General features: G+C 40.8%; 1 protein-coding gene across 1 annotated transcript; it reads right to left on the bottom strand.

Annotated features, from left to right (window-relative positions):
• Positions 1 to 440: 440 nt before the first annotated feature.
• Positions 441 to 8,373, bottom strand: pck1 (phosphoenolpyruvate carboxykinase 1 (soluble)). Its single transcript, XM_034082694.2, has 10 exons — positions 8,288 to 8,373; positions 7,404 to 7,685; positions 6,214 to 6,398; positions 5,730 to 5,933; positions 5,239 to 5,426; positions 4,988 to 5,150; positions 4,402 to 4,626; positions 3,938 to 4,069; positions 3,703 to 3,798; positions 441 to 1,827 (listed from the first exon to the last, which is right to left on the bottom strand). Exons 2-10 carry the CDS (start codon positions 7,625 to 7,627, stop codon positions 1,370 to 1,372), a joined length of 1,875 nt encoding a protein of 624 aa, XP_033938585.1. The 5' UTR covers positions 7,628 to 7,685; positions 8,288 to 8,373; the 3' UTR covers positions 441 to 1,369.
• Between the last annotated feature and the right edge of the window lie 14,367 nt (positions 8,374 to 22,740).

Genomic DNA, 22,740 nt, shown 5'->3' on the forward strand with positions numbered 1-22,740 from the left:
GTCCTGGGAGAGGGATCCCTCCTCTGTTGCTCTCCCTGAGGTTTCTCCCATTTTTCCCTTTAAACTGGGTTTTCTTCTGAAGTTTTTCCTTGTACGATGTGAGGGTCTAAGGACAGAGGGTGTCGTATTGTCATACTGATATTCTGTACACACTGTGAAGACCACTGAGACAAATGTAACATTTGTGATATTGGGCTATATAAATAAACATTGATTGATTGATTGATTGATTGATTGATTGATTGATTGATTGATTGATTGATTGATTGATTGATTGATTGAAAAGACTAACGAGGTTGATGTAGAGCAGGTGTGCAGGGTAAAGGCTCAGGAAGGCAACAGGAGAATCAGCAACAAAGTCTACAAACCAGTCTAGTCTTGACTGAATGTCTATGGGACACATAATATATCAGAAATAACAATGACAACAGCAACATGACTTAATAATTGACAACACTTTTATTGTCTTCTCCCTTCTCTGAGGTCTCAAGATGGCCCCAAAACAGAACCAAGAAAAACCAACGGTGTATAAAAATAAATTAAGAATACAAACAGGAACAGAAAACGACATGTACCCTATGTTAGGGGGTTAAACAACACTCGAGCTAACATGGACTTATTTACTCTTTCTGTGCTCTACAAGTCCACATGGCAATGACAGCGTGATGTGCGCTCATAATAAGTTACTATTAAATAGTGGAATTCAGAAGTACAGTAGGGTAATATATTAGAACAACAGTTTAAAACAAAGAGCTGTTACAACAGCAAGGGAATCATGGAAAGGAAACATTTCACTCATACTGTTAGCATAGTGAGGAATGTTTCTGACAATTTATTTCTACACTACAATTTCTGCAAGTTCATATCCTTTATCTTATCATCCCCAGAACAAATTTAAAAGTCTTTAAAATAATTGTCCTTGGGGAAATGTTGGAGGATTATAGCTAACGAAAACATTGAAAACAGTCAAAAAGCTTTAACATTAAAATAAATTATCTGAGGACAATTGTTACCCTTTCATGTAGTTGTAAGACTCCACCGACTTCAATGATAAGGATACTATATTATTATATGTCTTCCTGGAACTCAAAACGTTGTTCTAGAGTCACTAGAAATCTATTACAATTTCTGATATGTAGTTCTTGAATCAATAAACGTTTGCTTTAGAATATCTGGTAAGTCTTATAGATTCACTAGAAGTCTTTATTCAAATGTCTTATATTTTGTTCTAGAATAACTCAAAGTCCGTTCAAGAATGTTTGATAGAATTGCTAAAAGTCTGCTCTGGAATGGGTAATATCCGTTATAGAATTTGGAATTTGTTGTGCTACTTCAGATTTGCTGAAGTGCTATTCGGTCCCCCTCATCATCACATCTGCTTCACTCTCTGCTCCAGGAGCTCCAGCTGCCGGGCCACCTCGTTGGGCAGGTCGTCGTTCACCTGCGTGGTGAAGTACTTCCTAACATCGGCCACCTCCCTCTGCCAGAACTCCTGATCCAGGGAGAACAGCTGGCTGAGGTCCACCTCCTCCTCCAGGCCCTGGAGGTTCAGGGAGTCGCAGCATGGCAGGTAGCCCACCACGGAGGGCATGGCGCCGGCCTCTCCATTCAAACGCCTGAACATCCAGTCCAGAATGCGGATGTTGTCTCCGAAACCGGGCCAGAGGAATCCAGCGGTGGGACTCTTACGGAACCAGTTGACGTGAAAGATCTTGGGGAGCTTGGCACCGGGGCGGTCGGCCATGCTCAGCCAGTGAGAGAGGTACTGGCCGAAGTTGTAGCCGAAGAAGGGGCGCATGGCGAAGGGGTCGTGCATAATCATCTTGCCTGCAGAAAGGAAGGGGGACAAGAAGCAGAGATTGGTACATGTCTTAAATATGTATCACCAGAGATTTCAAAAGTACACACATCCTTTACTCAAGTAGAAGTACAGATACTCATGTTTAAAAATACTCTGGTAAAAGTAGAAGTACTGACTAAACTTCTTTACTTAAGTAAAAGTAAAGAAGTATGGCCTTTGAAATGTACTTCAGTAGAAAGTACCCATAACTAGCAGCTGTTTTAAAGAGTACCTGACCTCCCTTTATATTAATAGAACAATAATGTCATTGTTAGCTAATGGATGTTTCCATGCTGAACAACGGCAACATGACAACGTTTCCATTGGTCCCTCTTCTTTAGAGAAGACCAGGAAGTGATGGATACACGGATCGTTTTCAAATCAATAGGCACGCAATGACTCTAAAGAATAATGATCACGCACCAAACACACATTCAGACTAAAGGAACCAGCTGTTTGGGAAATGAGAGAAGTAGAAAGTACAGGTATTTGTGTTCAACATGTAAGAAGTAGAAAGTACAGGTATTTGAGTGCAACAGGTAAGAAGTAGAAAGTACAGGTATTTGAGTTCAACATGTAAGAAGTAGAAAGTACAGGTATTTGAGTGCAACAGGTAAGAAGTAGAAAGTACAGGTATTTGTGTTCAACATGTAAGAAGTAGAAAGTACAGGTATTTGTGTTCAACATCTAAGAAGTAGAAAGTACAGGTATCTGTGTTCAACATGGGAGAAGTAGAAAGTACAGGTGTTTGTGTTCAACATGTAAGAAGTAGAAAGTACAGGTATTTGTGTTCAACATGTAAGAAGTAGAAAGTACAGGTATTTGTGTTCAACATGTGAGAATTAGAAAGTACAGGTGTTTGTATTCAACATGTAAGAAGTAGAAAGTACAGGTATTTGTGTTCAACATGTGAGAATTAGAAAGTACAGGTGTTTGTATTCAACATGTAAGAAGTAGAAAGTACAGGTATTTGAGTTCAACATCTAAGAAGTAGAAAGTACAGGTATTTGTGTTCAACAGGTAAGAAGTAGAAAGTACAGGTATTTGTGTTCAACATGTAAGAAGTAGAAAGTACAGGTATTTGAGTTCAACATGTAAGAAGTAGAAAGTACAGGTATTTGTGTTCAACATGTAAGAAGTAGAAAGTACAGGTATTTGTGTTCAACATGTAAGAAGTAGAAAGTACAGGTATTTGAGTTCAACATGTTAGAAGTAGAAAGTACAGGTATTTGTGTTTAACATGTAAGAAGTAGAAAGTACAGGTATTTGAGTTCAACATGTAAGAAGTAGAAAGTACAGGTATTTGTGTTCAACATGTAAGAAGTAGAAAGTACAGGTATTTGTGTTCAACATGTAAGAAGTAGAAAGTACAGGTATTTGAGTTCAAAATGTAAGAAGTAGAAAGTACAGGTGTTTGTGTTCAACATGTAAGAAGTAGAAAGTACAGGTATTTGTGTTCAACAGGTAAGAAGTAGAAAGTACAGGTATTTGTGTTCAACATGTAGGAAGTAGAAAGTACAGGTATTTGTGTTCAACATGTAAGAAGTAGAAGTAAAAACTCGTCAGAACAAATAAGTAGTGGAGTAGAGTACTGATACCAGAAACATGTACTTAAATAAAGTAACAAAGTATTTGTACTCCACTACTCCCCACCTCTGCGTATCACCAGGCACATCAATTAATATAGAGTATGCAGTTTCTATGCACGTTGCTCAAACATGGATTTAATCAACTTCTCGGCCTTTGAAGGCTAGTCAATGTCCAATCAAGCAGCCTTTAATGTCCTCATGGTGAGTAAACTCCCTAAAATGGTGAGATACATAAAAAAAGCTCTCTTGTCATGAGAATGATTAGATACTGACCTTTGTGTTCGGCTGCAGCGGTGGACTCTGACCTCATGGCTGCTCCAACAAATACACCGTGCTGCCAGCTGAAAGCCTCGTATACCAGAGGGACACCTGAGAGGAAGAATGGTCATTTATTAGATTCATATTTTGTCATCATTTTCTCACATCTCATTATATCTTCTTTCAGTCCGACTCCTTTCCTTTTGTTAATTCATTGATCCCACTGCATACTGTTTCTATCTTTGCTCACCTTCTGGCCTTCGTCCTCCGAAAATGATGGCCTCAATGGGGACTCCCTCTGGGGATTCCCACATTGGGTCGATAATGGGACACTGCCCGGCCGGAGTGCAGAACCGAGAGTTGGGATGAGCGCAAGGTTCGCCTGGAAAGAGGAAGAGAGACATGAGCGTAAACTTTATTTCCCAACACTCTTATCTCCTTACCCCTAATGTGTGTGATGTTCTCTAGCTCGTATTGTTGCTCTTTGAAACACCAGTTTGATAACTACTCTCTTCAGTGATTTCTTTGAAAAACACAAAAGCTATCTCAGGATGGCACTTCTCCAGATTGGATCATCTAAACAATTGGCCCTTCTAATGAACTTCCTGGTGTTTCCAGCCTATGTTGACTTTCCTTATCCCACCTACAGTCTTTGCAATGCCCTCTGTTTTCTGCAAGCACAGAAGAAATAATAATGAAGTTAAAAACTCTTACCATCCTCTGAGCTCCAGGGCTTGTTCTTCCAGGAAGTGATGGTGACTCCTTCAGGAAGTGCCTGGTCCATTCCCTCCCAGTACACACCGCCATCACTGGTTTCCGCAACATTGGTGAACACTGTGTTCTTAATGATGGTCTCCATGGCGTTGGGGTTGGTTTTGACTGAGGTGCCGGGGGCAACTCCGAAAAAGCCATTCTCAGGGTTGATGGCACGTAGGTTTCCTAGAGACGGGGAACAATGGAAATAATGAGTGTTAGAATTGATAGTTTGTATTATTATTATATTTGCCAAGGAGGTTATCTTTCTGGTTCAATTAGTTGGTTTGTTTGTATCTCAGGCAGGATTAGGAGAACACTACTAGCCCAACATTGGTCCCAACGAATGGTACAACATTGTCCAACAAAGAACCCATTACATTGCGAAGTGGATCCAAATGACACGATGTCTACATAAATCATGGATTCACTTATATAATCGGCCTTAGAGGAGGTCCGCGCTCCATGAGTACCCTTTCAGTTTTAATTGTAATCCTATCATCCCAAATGGGATTAAATGAGCTTCTCAAACTCTTGAGTCCCTCACCTTGGTCGTCAAACTTCATCCAGGCGATGTCGTCTCCCACACACTCCACCTTCCAGCCGGGCAGCGTGGGGCAGAGCATGGCCAGGTTGGTCTTCCCACAGGCGCTGGGGAAGGCTGCTGCCATGTACTTTTTCTGCCCTGCAGGGTTGGTGACACCCAGGATCTGAGGAGGAGAAACATTCGGTTTAACAAGTTGTTGTGGGAAGTACTATGTAATAATGATATATTGTGAGGTTTTCTTCAGATCTTACCAGCATGTGCTCGGCCAGCCAGCCTTCTTCCTTGGCGATGCATGATGCGATGCGCAGAGCGAAGCATTTCTTCCCCAGAAGGGAGTTTCCTCCGTATCCGCTGCCGAACGAGACGATCAGCCTGCGGTCCGGGACGTGAGCGATCAGCGTCTGCTCCGGGTTACAGGGCCAGCTGTTCACCACGGGCTCTGCAAGACAAAGGGTTTAGTGGAGGAGGAATGTTGTACTTAATTTAGTGTCCTGGTAGAACTTCAACGATAAGACAAATTTGTCTATTCAATCGATTCATCGTTAATGTCAATTTTCATGCAAAATTGGCAAAATATGTTGTAACGTCATGCTTTTACCGTTAGTAAATATATTATAAGTAGTACTAGTGCTACCAGTATCTATAATTTATCAAAATAACCCAAAAATTATTAGTTATTTTTCCGAGCCTTAGTACGGATGCATGTAGTTAGCTGGATGTTGTTTCGATGTTGTGGACGTACTCTTCAGCGGCAGAGGACAGCCGACGGAGTGCAGACAGCGGACGAACTCTCCCGTCCCCAGAGCGGAGAGCACAGACTTCCCCATGCGGGTCATCACTCTCATACTGGCGACCACGTAGGGGGAGTCGGTCAGCTCCACTCCGATCTTAGAGAGGGGGGACCCCACTGGACCCATGCTGAACGGGATCACATACATGGTACGACCTGAGGAGAGAGAACATTTAAATGATACCTTAGTTTCAATGAGGCTGTGTGCTTCACTACAGATGAAATGTAAAATATTGACTTTCAGGAACCAACACATTTTGCAGTGAAATACCCTTATACAACCATCCATTTCCAAATCTACACACCGATTCAAGTATTAAGGAAACATGGTTGTGCTTTGTTCTACCTTGGGAAGGGGAATCTTAACCATTTTAGACTTTTTGGAGAGATCTGTGCCTCTATTCATCCTGATGTGTAATTGTGTTCTCTGTGTTACCTTTCATGCAGCCGGGGAACCTTTGGGCCACGGCCTTGTCGAACTCTTCAGGGGACATCCAGCGTCCCAGCTGGCTGACCCCTCCGTCCAGAGGGGTGGGCACTGTGTCCCTCTGCTCCCGGGTCACAATCACCGTCTTACTCTCCACGCGAGCCACGTCCCTCGGGTCGGTCCTGGCCAACCAGCTGCAGGAAGAGGAAGAGAAGACTGAGACTTTTTGTCTTTTAACTTTCTTTCATACGTTCGCAAGATTGGTTCATTGGATTGTGTCCCTGTGTTTGCAACAAGGAGTTGTAGCTCAGGAGGTGGAGTTATCGTCCACCAGTGGCTCGGAGGTTGGAGCCCCAGCCCCAACAGTCAACATGTGGAAGAGTCTTGGCTGAATGTGTGTGAATGCTAACTTGAAACTTCAAAAGCACTTTGTGTCGTCGCAAAGACTTGAAAAGCTTTACGTCTATTTACCTTTGACTTTTTATGCTGCTACTTGTTTATTTTAACAATTAAAAAAATTAAATGGTGTAGTTATTTGATGTTAATTACCGTGTGCTTGCCTCTTTATTCATTATTTTAGTTTGCCTTTCATCTGCTTAAACCATGAGTTTTTCTATTCCTTCCTCGAAAGGATTACTATTTCAGATTTATCAGATTTGGGATTTTTAGTTTTTTGCAGTAGCATGAAGCAGAATTGCTAGTTACAGTTCCTGTTCACCTGAATGTTTGTGTGACAGTGGCTGCTCGTCCTGAAGGAGCTGGACTTTCTGGTACTTCAGAATGACGACCTTTCACACGCATGTTGTTTATTTCAACAGCTGATGACGACTTACTCTTGCACACTGTCTCTAGGAACAACAAGGCCGTGCTCTCTGCCAACTGCTTTGGGTTTCCTCTGTCTTTGTTACAAAAGCCACATACTAGCTGTTGTTCTTATTATTTCTGTAGATTTTTCTTTGAAATATTATTTATAATTTTTAAATGAGTATTCCTGATTCATCTGGATAAAAAAAACGTAAGATATGAGTTACATTGTTGTAGTGGCAGCTTCGTTTAACTTATTTATCATGTGTAAGTATTATTCCTGTTGTAAATACTTGTTGTTTTTAGACAACTGAAAGGGTTCAAGTCTGCTGATGTTTAGAGTATTTGCTTTGTGGCCCCTGTCTCCAGAATCCTCTGAATTGAATCCCACCCACCAGTTCTCATATTTGCGGAGCTTCTTGATCAGGCCCTGCTCCTCCAGCTGGGTCAGGACGGCCCGGTTCTCCTCCTCGGAGCCGTCACAGATGTGTAGGGCCTCGGGCTGGCACAGAGTCACGTTCAGATCCACAAACTCCTTCAGGGCCGGGCTGAGGGCGCTCAGGTCGCCCTGCAGCACCGTCGGGCTGCCCTGGTTCTGAGAGGGGAGCTGAGGAGTCATGCTGCTGGGGGCTGGAAGGCTGGAGGGTAGAGAGAAGAGACAGGAGGAAGAGTGGAGTCTGGGGAGAAGATTCAGGGGGGAGAGGAAGAGGAGACATAGAAAGGGTCAGAGAAAAGTTAGCAAGATGGGACAAGGAGAAGAAAAGAGAGGAGAGGTGATGGAGGATGGAATAATAAATATGGATATAGAAAAATAAAAGGAACAGAGAGAAGATTTAAAAGAGAGAAAGAGGAATCAAGTTTAGCACATGAATACAATTAAAAAGTGCTTTTTGAGTAGTATACACTTTGTATACATAGTGCACTTTACTACAGTCCTGTTAACAATAACGTGATATATTATTTTTGTATAATGATCATTGTTGGAATAAAATAAATACAAAAATAAATAAATTATACATTTTATCTATAGAGCAAACTTCAATGTACTCAATATTTGTATGTACAGGTCAACAATATCATTCAAAAGCAAATACAGATAAAAAGAAGCCTGAGATCTGAGCGTAACATTGGAAATGACTGCTTCACTAAAAGTTGAATTAAATGTTACATAAATAAAAAACTGCTGCAGCCTTACTGTCCAACAGAACCCCCCCCCCCCCCCCCTCCTCATCAGATACCCTCCTCACATTACACAGTGGAAACAGAAGCGTCAGGTTACCTTCAGGAGTGTGTGCAGCAGAGACTCTTCAGCGGAGCCTCATCAGATGAAGAGCTGAGGACTGTTTCTCCTGAGTGAGTTGTGAGTTTCTCTCTTTATACCCGGGATGTCCCACAAGAGGGGGGGGGGGGGGAGGGGAGGAGGCAAGTCCTCTGAGCTATTTGCATGAACCTGTTGTTCCATGCTGATCTAAAAAACACGGTGTCGCAATGAATCATTTATCAGCATGACGTAACGTCTTCATCACAGAACCGGTTCCCTCTGCCCGGCTGCAGAGGAACCGGTCAGGCAGCCCATCAGAATACTTTACTGTCCCTGGGGAAATGGAGTTTCAGGAGAGTTGCTCTTTAGAAACAAAAACAAAAATTAGGATGATAAAACATATTTATATAAGAAGTTAAAGTAAGATGTGCAATTAAAACATATTATAACAATAAAATTGATTAGAGATAATTATATTGACATAAAAATGTAAGTGACATTTTCAATCAAATATTATACACCTTAATATAAATAAAAAATATTAATTTGCAGAACTGTATCCCTGTTCTGGAACTGTATTACTATTTTCTTACTTATAGTATCCCTAATAAGCAGCGTAGCATCAAGACACATTTGTATATCAGAGTATTTCTATGTTGTGGTATTTGTACTTTGCTTTAGATCTGAGTACTTGTGCAAGACAGACAGATTTGACCTCAGCACTAATGCCACTACGTTCCTCCATAAAACACTTTTAGTCGTCATGAAAGAAAAAGCCAGTGATAACGCGCGTGTGTGTGTGTGTGTGTGTGTGTGTGTGTGTGTGTGTGTGTGTGTGTGTGTGTGTGTGTGTGTGTGTGCGTGTGTGTGTGTGTGTGTGTGTGTGTGTGTGTGTGTGTGTGTGTGTGTGTGTGTGTGTGTGTGTGTGTGTGTGTTTTTCACCAAAATCCTCATGCTTCCTTTTTGATGTGAAAGCAACCCGATTGAAGTTAAAACGCCAGTAAAAGGTTGAATTTATACCAGCCTGCCCTCCTACAAAAGACGACCAAATAGGTTGATTGTTCAGCAGCTTAATACGACCCAGAGTCACGTTTTAAAGTGTAGCACCTCTAGTGGTCGTGTAAGAAGCAACATGCTCCCGTTCATTGCAAAAGCTCCGGAGGGTCGTTTATTCACAAATAACCCTCTCTGGAAAATCCTAAATTGTGGAATAGTTTGGCCATTAAAATGTTTATTAGATTTCTAGCGAGAAGTGTATATTGTACTTTTATAATCCACGTCCAGTGGATGTGTAGGATCTACAGTTTGATAGATATACGAAGATGATTTGAGGTCTCGCCAGGAGAACGTGTATATACTACGTCTTTCTCCTAAATATTGACGGCAGCGTCCATGTAAAGTTAGCGTGGGTGAAAACAGTATTTCCGGTCTCGAAGTTTTCATAATAAAACCGGAAGTATTCCCCACACTGTCAAATGATTACACAGTGATATCTGCATTACTCATCCACTAAAAAACATCAGTGTATCCTTGTTAATTACACAATATTGATTGGTTTAAATTGTGTACAATGCTTTTGTGTTTTTAACCTCGATTCGGAGAAACAAATAGTTGTTTAGGAGTTTAGACACTACAGTTTCCGAAGACACTACACTACCCAGAATCCCCAGCTATCATTTGGGACTACGATACCGCCTTGCTTTACAAACACCGTGATTAGTCCTCAAGCTCTGTGATTGGATGTTGGAGTGGCAGTGCGACAAGGTTACGCTGAGCGCCAAACAGCTCTTTGAAATGGAATGGAACCACGGCAGACTTTCCAAAACTGGACTCGGACGGTCCAGTTTGGGAACCCCTCTATGGCACGTCTCTACTGGGAATTGTAGTTTTAAAAGACGTTTTCGTATTTCCCACAATTAGAAGTTGCAAGTATTAAACTGTGTACACAGTGGTGTTATCAAATTTAAAACATATATAGTTGCAAGAAAAAGTATGTGAACCCTTTGGATTCTCCACACATAGTGTTGTGTGTTCCTTCCAAACCACTCAACTTTGGTTTCATCTGTCCACAGAACATGTTGCCAGTAATGCTGTGGAACATCCAGGTGCTCTTTTGCAAACTTCAAACGTGCAGCAATGTTTTTTCTGGACAGCAGTGGCTTCCTCCGTGGTGTCCTCCCATGAACTCCATTCTTGTTCAGTGTTTTACGTATCGTAGATTCGTCAACAGAGATGTTAGCATGTGCCAGAGATTTCTTTAAGTCTCTAGCTGACACTAGGACTCTTCTTCACCTCATTGAGCATTCTGCGCTGTGCTCTTGCAGTCATCTTTACAGGACGGCCACTCCTAGGGAGAGTAGCAGCAGTGCTGAACTTTCTCCATGTATAGACAACTTGTCTTACCATGGACAGATGAACATCAAAGCTTTCAGAGATACTTCTGGAACCCTTTCCAGCTTTATGCAAGTCAACCATTCTTAATCGTAGGTCTTCTGAGAGCTCTTCTGAGCGAGGCATGGTTCACATCTGGCAATGCTTCTTAAGAATAGCAAATTCAAAACTGGTGTGTATTTTTTATAGGGCAGGGCAGCTTCAACCAACACCTCCAATCTCTCTCATTGGTTGGACTCCAGGTTAGTCCAATTAGCTCTTGAAGAAGTCTTTAGCCTCGGGGTTCACATACTGTTTCCACCCTGCCCTGTGAATGTTTACATGGTGTGTTCAATAAAAACATGAAAACATATCATTGTTTGTGTGGTATTAGTTTAAGCAGACTGTGTTTGTCTATTGTCGTGACTTAGATGAAGATCAGAACACATTTTATGATCAACTTATGCAGAAATCCAGGTCATTCCAAAGGGTTCACTTTTTCTTGCAACTGTAATTAATAAATGGGTGAATTAATATACCCACATGACAGCTAAGGTCAGAAGAGCTTTATTTAGCAGCTGGTCTTATGTCTGTGACCCATCCTGTTGTTCATTGATAAGCCTGAAACATGCACTTGTCAAGGTTCAGAGGCACATTTTTCAAATATGGCAGTTGCCATCGATCATCTTAAGATAAGATAAGATGTACTTTATTGATCCCAAGTTGGGAAATGTTTTTGTTACAGCATCATACTACTTTGTAATTCTACTCCACTACAATTCAGAGGTTAACCTGGTATTTTACATACAACTTATTCAACAACAACATTCAATAACGTGCTTTAACCACTAGGAGGTGCGGTTTCAAAAACCAGTGGTCTCGTTAATAAAACATAATAATATCAAACATAATATGACTATTAACTTTATTGTGAAATTAAAACAGAACGGTAAAGGAAAATACAGTTTCAGTCTCTCGATTTGAAGCTTATGCATTGTACCATGAACCTGTATAGACCTGTAACAGTCAACTGCATGAGGAGATGGAAAAGTAGTAAATAATATCTTTAAAAACTAGAAAAAAATCTACCAATTGGATCAAATATAAAAGTCAGCCGAATTAGTGTTGATACTGCAAGGAGACGTAATGTGTGAAGAGAAATTGTTGTTTAATTGTTGATATATTTATGATCCACATCACGTATTCAGTTTCGGCGGCAGTTCTTGAAGTTTGTCTAGAAGTCTTCTCATCAGGGCTCTATAAATAAATAACTACGGCAGATGTGTAATATTTAATGCAGCCGAACCGTGTATTACAATGCCGTTATGTGATGACTTTCAAAGAGAAAAGCAAGCACACTCGGAATAAAGTTCCGGAATAAAATTATTTGATTTTTTTTAAATGTTTTCGGATTTCATATCGCATAAACACCATATGCCAACATGCATTGCGGCTAAAACAATCGAGCCTAACAAAAGCTCTGAAAAAAGAAATGTGTCTCTCAGAATCGAAAGAGAAAAACCTATGGGAAAAACACAAAAGCATTGTACACAATTTAAACCAATTAATGTTGTGTAATTAACAAGGATAAACTGATGTTTTTTAGTGGATGAGTACTACAGACATCACTGTTAAATCATTTGATCATTGGTTTTATTATGAAAACTTCGAGACCGGAAATACTGTTTTCACCAAGTAAGGGTTGGCCAACTTTACATGAAGGCTGCATACACGTTCTCCTGGCGAAACCTCAAATCATCTTCGTAATATCTATCAAACTATAGATCCTACACATCCATTGGATGTGGATTCTAAAAGTACAATATACACTTCTCGCTACAAATCTAATCAAAAAGCATTTTAATGGCCAACTATCCTACAATTTAGGATTTTACAGAGAGGGTTATTTGTGAATAAACGACCCTCTGTAACGTTTGCAATCAACGGGAGCACTAGAGGTCGAAAACTTTAAAACGTGATTATAGGTCGTATTAAGCGCTTGAACAAACAACCTATTTGGTCGTAATAAGGGCCTGAACAATCGACCTATTTGGTCGTGGGAGTTGGAGGACTTGTTGATTTATACACTGAATTTGTGATGAGACCAGGTGGAGCAAAAACTCCTTAGTGTGTTGTTAATGCTGCAAACTAGATCATTGCTTAACATGTACAGTAATAATCCTATTGAGTATCAATACACAACTGATAGTTGGTCTTAAGAGACCACTGCAGTATTATCAGTTTCTCTGCTTTTACTATTTATAGGTTTGTGTTTGAGTCAAAGAAACACATATGTTATTCTATAAACTACTGACAGCATTTGTCTTTGTTTGAATTCATCAGACACTGGAATAGAATGGCTGCCATACACCTAGAGATTGAGATTTAAGAACAATTTGGAGTGGTCTCTAATTTTTTTTTTAAATGTGTCTTATCTTTTTTGTTTTAGTTTAAATCATCATGAAACCCAATTTCCCTCGTGGATAGATTAAGTATTTACTAATCAAATGAAGTATTCTGAATCTGATTCTGAGTATTGCACAGTTGATGAATTCATGTTATATAATCTCTGACCATCAATTATGAAATATGAATGAATAGTTATATGAAGTATCTCTCTCTCTGTCTCTCTCTCTCTATGAACTTTGACCCTCATCACTCTCTGATGTAAGGTCAGGGTTGGTGTGTGACGTGGGCAGCGCCTCGCTCTGATTGGCTGATAGACGGGGGCTCGCCTTGTGACTAAGGTCATGCAGAGGAACACGTGTGTGTGTGTGTGTGTGTGTGTGTGTGTGTGTGTGTGTGTGTGTGTGTGTGTGTGTGTGTGTGTGTGTGTGTGTGTGTGTGTGTGTGTGTGTGTGTGTGTGTGTGTGTGTGTGTGTGTGTGTGTGTGTGTGTGTGTGTGTGTGTGTGTGTGTGTGTGTGTGTGTGTGTGTGTGTGTGTGTGTGTGTGTGTGTGCTAAAATGTACAGTATTATTGAATTCAGTTTTAAAAGTAGTAGGACTAATGCTAACTGTAGTTTAAAATTTAGTTTAAAGTTTGTTTTCTGTGGCTAATATCAAGAGAAATAATGTGTGTTCTAATGAAAACTTCAATTAAGATTTTGAAGAGTCTGAAAGAAAAGAAGTCAAAATATATTGTCAAAACCAAAATTAGGAAATATGAATCATAATGATGGCCTTGAAAGATGATGCGTTTCACCTGAATAGAAGACGTTTTTGTTTTCCCTTTTCTATATGCTTTGAAACACTGATCAGGTGATGTTTAAGTTCCTCGTTGCGCCTGAACTCGACCTCCGATACAGCAGCCAATCAGGATCTGGATCCAGACTCAACGCTGCTCAACACAAAGCAGCCTGCATGGTTCTGTGGTGGCACCCAGTTACATAACGCCCTGCTCAAGTGTTTATGAACAATATACTGTAAAGACAATGCTCAACAGTCAGCAGTCATAAAACAGCTCAAGGATCTTTAACCCCGCCGCTAAACTGTAAACACTCTCCTGTTGTTCTAGCGTTTGTCTTTACATTCAAGAGAGACTTGTAGAGGTCAGGTTATCACTTTAGAATACAATAAAAAAAGGTATATATTTATAGTGAAATTGTTTTTTATATCCAAGGAGAATATACATGATTTGAAGTTCACATCTGTCCACATCCAAAAGCTGGACTAAGGAAGCAGACCACAAAGGGAGAAAAAGAAGAGAAACCGCTGTCCTCACAGACACTCCTATAACAAATACTCAAGGCTGAGAAAAAGTCTAACGCAAACAAGTCTAAAGCGAAGAGAAATTAATTTCTGCAAAAAACCCAAACCCAACAAGAAGCAGAAGATTCAGGACTCATCTGATGAAGCTCAATACTGCATTGTGTGCCTGGAAAGCTACTCCAGGTCCAAGGAGATCTGGCTGCAGTGTTGGTCCTGTAAAGCCTGGGCACACAAGGACTGCACAGATGGAAGTGACATTTACACCTGCCAACTGTGAATCAGATCAATTCCATCTGATGTTCTGTTTTAAGTTATGTTCATTGTTCATTGTTTGTTGGAGGATGTGTGAAACCCCATTCAAATCTTGTTGCCTTAGAATTTGACAGCTTTCCCTCTTTTTTGTCATGTAGTGTGAAAAAAGGTAACCGTTATTAAGATGTTACAACCGTCCCTGTACACTGGGATGGTTTTAACAGTTGAGTGACTGTATTTAAATGCATTTTCCAACCTGTACTTATTTCATAAAAACACTTAAATACATTGTTTCAGTAGTTGACATTGAGAATGTATAATATAGCAAAATGGCTATCCAAGTGTAAATGTTTTTTGTACTTATTGTTACTGTCCCTGGTCTCCCTACAGACAGTGTCATGATCTTAGTGTTATGTCACGGTTTTAGTTTTGTCTGTCTGGTAATGGGTTTTATTTTGCTATTCTGTTCTCCCTGTCTCTTGTCTTCCTTCCTGTGTTTTTCCTCCTGTGTCTGATTGTCTGAGTGTGTTCACCTGTTGCCCTTGTGTTTCTGCCTCCCCTTCCCAGCTGTGTCTTGTCCTGTGATTACCCTTCTGTGTATTTAGTCTTGTCTTCCCCTGTGCTCCATGTCGGTTCGTTGTATTTTCTCACTCTCCATGTTTGTCACTTACCTCATGCTACTTGTTTATGATTCACGCTTTTTTGTCTTGTTTTTTTTCATGCCAACAGCTTTATTTAAATAAAGCTCGCTTTTTGTTTTGAAACCCGCTTCCCTTTTTAACTGCATTTGAGTCCTAATATTCCCGGATTTTGACAGACAGGCAGTGAAGCCTCTCAGTACAACACAGTGAGTCCATAAAATAATACAAACATTTTCCTCTGAGGTGGTTCCAAGGCCAGTTCTGCGCTGGTGTTCGATTGCGAACCTTAATTTGTCAATTGTGAACCGGTTTTTCATCTGGCACCAAGCCGTCGGGGAGATTTACGTGAGCAACAACAGTTCACGGCGAGAGAAGGAAGTTGTTGCATTAAATAGGTTAGACCCTATTTACACGGGAACGTTTGCGTTTACGCACCAAATTTGTTTTCAAAAAAGTCTTCCGTTTATATATACAGTCTATGGTTCACACGCATTCGGCTCATTTAACGTGTCCGTTCACACGATACCACTGGAGACGCTGTAGTACATATGTCGAGCATGTAAGTGGCGCTGTACTTTCGTCCCAAAATACACCAAAAGCAGCGAAGAAGACCCCCGAGCATGGTTGCCATGGTTGCCCCTCTGTTTTTGCCCCGCGATTTAGCAACATGTAGTTTATGTAATTCTCCATGTCCACTTGTTGCTGATGGTTGTGGTAGAGGTGATGTAGATGTTGCACTAACATCTGATCTGTAGCATGGTCGAGCTGTAGATTTTGCACTAACATCTGTAGCATGGTCAGTAGCAGTAGCAGTAGCTACTGACAATACTGACCATGCTACAGCAGTGAGCAGGAGAGGTGGGGCTATGGCTTCATCGTTATCAGGAAATGATTGTATAGGGCGTACACACAGAGCCGTTTGGCCCTCCAGAGCGTTCCGGTTGCAGATCTAGCCCTTGGGACCCGTTATCGCTTGCGGGGTCCGTTTCCGTGGTTCCGTTACGGCCTCGTGTGCGCGAGAGAAAAGTAGTGGATACAATCCATTTTGTTCTCGTGTAAATGGAGCCTTAGATCGCTTGAAGTAAATCCTATCATCATCGGTTACCAACAAACTACATCCGCGTCGCACTGCTGGATTCACCACAGCTAAGCTATCGGTGGACGGTGCTCAGTGTGATGACGTTTGTTCGTCTCATTTAGTCATTTTTTAGTAACTCCTGTTTCATAATGGAAGCTTTAGAAATGTTTTACTGACGTGTTTTATGTTGAAGAACAAAAGGTACACATGTATTCAGCTCATGTTAACCACATAGCCTACCTTATTTCAGTCATCTAGTGAACTAAAAACGAATTTAAATAATCACTTTGGTATTATAACTTGGAGACAAGGGAACTGGAAATTGTAAAATGGTGACTCATTTCCAGGTTTTAGTATCCTGCAACACTGGCATAATATTAGCCGTGTCACTTTGGTGAATCGTATAAAGTTCCCGTTTCTGGCATTTTATTTTAGATTTGATGTTCCCGGCAATTAAAGGGGAAGAAATGTATGCATATCGACATCCTCATCAGCAATCGTCAGGTTTTGGGGCATTCCTACTGAAATTACCTGCATGATTAATTGATTATGAAAAGTGTTTTGCAGATTTCTTTTACAAATAAAATATTTCTTGAACAATGTGTGTTTCTACAGTTTGTGAAGGATAAAAATAAATGTGTCCGTGCAAATAAGGATACAAAAAAACAACTATTTGGAATCCACCATTATTGAAACATAACAAATTGAAATCTCTGAGAAAATGGTAATGCAGTGTTTGCGACACTTTCAGGTTTAGTGAACTCTCCTTGTGAAATGTTTCCTGGATTGACGTGAGCAGCAGGTAGAACAGAGTGAAGTCTGACCTTTGGCGTCAGGTCAAAGCGTGATGCACAGCCTGAAGTAAACAGCCGCCACAGAGAGGTTAAAGTACCAAGTGCAATGACGTAAAACCTGATAACAATACAGAGGCTTTGTCGTAACAGTAATAATGACAAGCTGGACTTTAGCATGGACATCAAAAGTAGAAAATCACGCAGATATCGAAGATTTTTTTTTATTTATAAAAAATTCATCTTCAAGAGCGCTGAACATGATCTCTACATTTTTGAAAAATACACTATATATTTTTTGTATTTTATGTGACAGTGATCAGGCCCCCATGAATTACAGAAGAAGAAGAAGTTACTATTTTGTATTATTATAGTAAATATTACTTAAAATATTGTTATTTCTATGACTTTATACGAAGTTCTCGTGTCAGGTGTTTTCTTGATATATATCATTTAATTTTACAGGACTACAATATTTTTGGGCATTTTTTGTATACGAAAAGTTAAGTAAAAATTGTAGAAGGAAATCATAATAATGCAGCCTACAAACAACAATGTCATTTTTGCCAATATACACAAATGTGTACACACAATATACTTATGACTATATTAATCTTAATGTTATATGAATACTAATAGTACAGTTATTCTGTACTATTAGTATTTTGATGCTGGGGCAATATATTTCTTTAGATGTATGAATGTCTATTCATGAGGAGCCTGAGAACCTAGGCTGCAGTCGGATAGTTTAAAAATCAGCTCCTAAGTTCTAACCCTATCGTCTATTCCTTGACCTCTGAGTGAAACGTCACGGGGTTAAGGGATAGTGGATAGGAGAATTCAAAAGGACTTAGGAGAAGAGACTGCGGTGCTTTAGAGAATCCAAATGCACTTTCACTATCCGACGTCACGAATCCAAATGCACTTTCACTATCCGACGTCACGAATCCAAATGCACTTTCAATATCCGACGTCACGTGTTTAGGATGTATCTGACGTCACGTGCTTTATGAACGGGGACAACAGAGAAACATATTCTTCATGACCAAAGTTGGAATTGAAATAAAAAAGGAAAGTGAAACTTCTGCTCGTCTCCCTCTCCCTCCGGTCCACATTAATACCAATGATCCCAATACGTATGATTGTATGAACTAGAGATCTTAAAATCAATACAGATGTATTTATTATAAACGTTAGTCCTTAACATCTATCACTGTGTATATCACCATTCAGACATCTTTTAAAAGTTGAACAAACCCCACACAGCTCAGTAAAGACTGAAATGTTGACTTTATTTGATCATTTCAGTGAAAACTAACGTTCATATTTCTCTCTTTGATTATAATACTGATGAACGTTCAAAACAAAGCACTTTGGCAACTTACCACCTACGTTTTAAAATGCTTAATAAGCACCGTAACTTTCATGATATCATTTCTCGGTCATAATCGGTTGTTTCCGTGAACGGCCGACTGTTGAGTGACGGCAAATGCTGCGGCTGCAATGCATTGTGGGGCAGCATTTTCTCCTCTCCTTTCGGTTAGGGAGGTCCAGTGGTTGCTAAGCTAAAGGAGGTTATAAAGGAAGTTTGAAACCTCCTTTCCTATCATTCTCATCATTCTAGAGAATTCGATCGGCACTCATCATGGCTGCCACTGAGGGACTTCCGGGTCATTTCACTCCTTTAGGAAGGTTCCTAAGCTAAATGGACTATTCGGCTGCAGTCGGATAGTTTAAAAATCAGCTCCTAACGTCTAACCCTATCGTCTATTCCTTGACCTCTGAGTGAAACGTCACGGGGTTAAGGGATAGTTGATAGGAGAATTCAAAAGGACTTAGGAGAAGAGACTGCGGTACTTTAGAGAATCCGAATGCACTTTCACTATCCGACGTGTTTATGATGCGCCAGCGGACGTCATTGTGTGCGTCTGCTGCTGTGGGGAAACTATGGAAACCACAGTTTTCTATACAGCGGACTACAACATGGATGTTTAATAAGAACGAGGGACTACTGTAAACTCATCTAGAGACTCTGCACCGTGCTCTGATGCTGCTGCTTTGCTTTATGAACGGGGACAACAGAGAAACATATTCTTCAGGACCAAAGTTGGAATTGAAATAAAAAAGGAAAGTGAAACTTCTGCTCGTCTCCCTCTCCCTCCAGTCCACATTAATACAAATGATCCCAATACGTATGATTGTATGAACTAAAGATCTTAAAATCAATACAGATGTATTTATTATAAACGTTAGTCCTTACCATCTATCACTGTGTATATCACCATTCAAACATCTTTTAAAAGTTGAACAAACCCCACACAGCTCAGTAAAGACTGAAATGTTGACTTTATTTGATCATTTCAGTAAAAACTAACGTTCATATTTCTCTCTTTGATTATAATACTGATGAACGTTCAAAACAAAGCACTTTGGCAACTTACCACATACGTTTTAAAATGCTTAATAAGCACCGTAACTTTCATGATATCATTCCTCCGTCATAATCGGTTGTTTCCGTGAACGGCCGACTGTTGAGTGACGGCAAATGCTGCGGCTGCAAGGCATTGTGGGGCAGCATTTTCGCTTCTCCTGCCGGTTAGGGAGGTCCAGTGGTTCCTAAGCTAAAGGAGGTTATAAAGGAAGTTTGAAACCTCCTTTCCTATCATTCTCATCATTCTAGAGAATTCGATCGGCACTTATCATGGCTGCCACTGAGGGACTTCCGGGTCATTTCACTCCTTGAGGAAGGTTCCTAAGCTAAATGGACTATTCGGCTGCAGCCCTAGAGTTTCTCTCATGTGATCCTGCTGTGGTCCTGGTGGATGATATTAAATAAACATAGAAAGCACAACAGTGACACTTAGTGGACTGAAACAGGAGAGGCACCTTTAAAAGCTTTATCAGAACCAGGAATCCAGTATTTTTCCACAAGCGGGAAAATTAACATATTAGTTCAAAGTTAAAAATAACAATGAGTAGACTAACATATTACATAAAAAGCCTATCATGCGTTAATACAATCGAATCAGTACACATCCATGTAGAAACAAATGTTATCAGTATTCCAGGAAAGCAAGTGAATTATTGAACCATCAGCCAGTAAAATGATTGAAGTCATTGGTAAAGGAACTGCATTCATGAAGGAACTCAAAAAGAACCTTAAAGGACAGATTTAGTTATTATTGACTTCTTCATTGCACCTGTTCGTAGAATTATTTCCATGACTCAAATGTTTGTATTAGACAAACATACTGTATGCATGAGCACATTCTGTCTGCTATACATTGTTTTCCTGAACATAATATGTCTATACAATGAGTGCATTAACCCTCCTGTTGTCTTCGGGTCAAATCTGACCGATTTACTACTTTCATCAATCATAACTTTTTAGTTTCACATTTGATTGCATTAAGGCTTTATGATATCCTTCACAGTAGACATTTGAACATGTACAATTGCTGATCACCACTTTCATTGAATTTTGGATGATTTAGTCAACTTTGTAACACCATGGTGTTCCCGGTCATGACCGCCATAAAGAAAAGGAATTAGTAACCATCCAGATCAGATCAGATAAAACACCCACACAATGACCCACACACACACACACACACACACACACACACACACACACACACACACACACACACACACACACACACACACACACACACACACACACACACACACACACACACACACACACACACACACACACACACACACACACACACACACACACACACACACACACACACACACACACACACACACACACACACACACACACAAATACTCTAGATGTGTTCCCCCCTTATGTGCCCATCCCCCCACATGGATCACACCTGGCACAGGCAACACATGTCCAGTGTCTATTCTTTGTATATTTACTGCAGTTGTTCATGTATACCAGTAGTCTGATACAATATGTACAGTTTGAAAGGGTGTTAAATTAAATTTGGTGATGATTAATGGTTTTTGTGTTAATGTAATAGCAGTTCAAACAGGACCGGTCAAATTTGACCACGAACACCAAAGTAAGGGGGGGGGGAGACAGGAGGGTTAATGTTACACACACTTTGTTTTTCTTTGTGTCTGAATACCTGTTTCAAACGCTTTGTTTTAGCTGCTCAAAGGGATTTCACTTTTACGGCAAAGGCTTAAGTCCATGTTCAAGGTTCAAGGTTCAAGGGTTCAAGGTTCTTTATTGTCAAACTAACATAGCTACAGAGTAATTATGTCGTTGAAAATCTTAGGTCACAGGCTTCTCTAACAATGCAACACAATAATACAGATAAGCAGACAATATTAAAACAACATTAACATATACTATATTAAAAGTAATACAAAAAGAAAAATAGTTTTAAAAAAGTGATAAAAAAAAGTGGAATAGTGCAATACGAGTCTATATACAAGTTATTGGACTGATATATTAGATAATAGATAAATAATTACTAAGTAGCAGATGAATGTTATGAAATTGTTTCAGCAGTTCAGGTGTTTAACAGTCTTATTGCCTGCGGGATGAAGCTATCTCTGAATCTGGTGGTTTTAGTCCGGATGCTGCGGTAACGCCTGCCAGGCGGCAGCAGACAGAACAGTTTGTGGCTGGGGTGATGGGGGTCTTTGATAATCCGGAGGGATTTCTTCCTGAGGCGCTGGGAGTAAAGGTCCTCCATGGATGGCAGCTCCGTCCTGGTGATGTTCTGTGCAGTTTTCACCACCCTCTGTAAAGCCTTACGGTTGAGAGCGGTGCAGCTGCTGTACCAGGCCATGATGCAGCCAGTCAGGATCCTCTCTATGGTGCACCTGTAGAAGGTCAGGATGCTCTCTATGGTGCAGCTGTAGAAGGTCAGGATGCTCTCTATGGTGCAGCTGTAGAAGGTCAGGATGCTCTATATGGAGCACCTGTAGAAGGTCAGGATGCTCTCTATGGTGCAGCTGTAGAAGGTCAGGATGCTCTATATGGAGCACCTGTAGAAGGTCAGGATGCTCTCTATGGTGCAGCTGTAGAAGGTCAGGATGCTCTCTATGGAGCACCTGTAGAAGGTCAGGATGCTCTCTATGGAGCACCTGTAGAAGGCCAGGATCCTCTCTATGGAGCACCTGTAGAAGGTCAGGATGCTCTCTATGGTGCACCTGTAGAAGTTGCAGAGTATCCTGGAATCCATGTTGAACCTCCTCAGCCTGTGGAGGAAGAAGAGCCGCTGTCGAGCTTTCTTGGTGATGGTGGTAGTGTGAAGAGTCCATGTCAGGTCCTCAGTGATGAGTCCATCTCAGGTCCTCAGTGATGTGGACACCAAGGAACCTGAAGCTGCTGACTCTCTCCACCGTAGTCCCATTGGTGGCGATGGGGGCGTGTCCCTCTCTCTGCTGCTTCCTGTAATCCACAATCAGCTCCTTTGTTTTGCTGACGTTGAGATGGAGGTTGTTATCCTGGCACCAAGATGTCAGGTTTTCGACCTCCTCTCTGTACGCTGTCTCGTCGCCGTCTGTGATCTGGCCGATGACGGTCGTGTCGTCAGCAAACTTCACGATGGTGTTGGAGCTGTGTGTGGCCACGCAGTCGTGTGTGAACAGGGAGTAGAGGAGAGGGCTGAGCACGCAGCCTTGAGGGGCTCCGGTGTTGAG

Source organism: Pseudochaenichthys georgianus, chromosome 5 (genome assembly GCF_902827115.2).
Source record: "Pseudochaenichthys georgianus chromosome 5, fPseGeo1.2, whole genome shotgun sequence".
NCBI lineage: Eukaryota > Metazoa > Chordata > Actinopteri > Perciformes > Channichthyidae > Pseudochaenichthys > Pseudochaenichthys georgianus.

Excerpts from the sequence above, each read along its gene's own strand:
- pck1 (XM_034082694.2), bottom strand. The coding sequence starts at position 7,627 with ATGACTCCTCAGCTCCCCTCTCAGAACCAGGGCAGCCCGACGGTGCTG. Across the intron at positions 5,427-5,729 it reads CTGTCCTCTGCCGCTGAAGA|AGCCCGTGGTGAACAGCTGG; the intron begins GTACGTCCACAA and ends TTTGTCTTGCAG. Across the intron at positions 3,799-3,937 it reads CGGAGGACGAAGGCCAGAAG|GTGTCCCTCTGGTATACGAG; the intron begins GTGAGCAAAGAT and ends TCTTCCTCTCAG.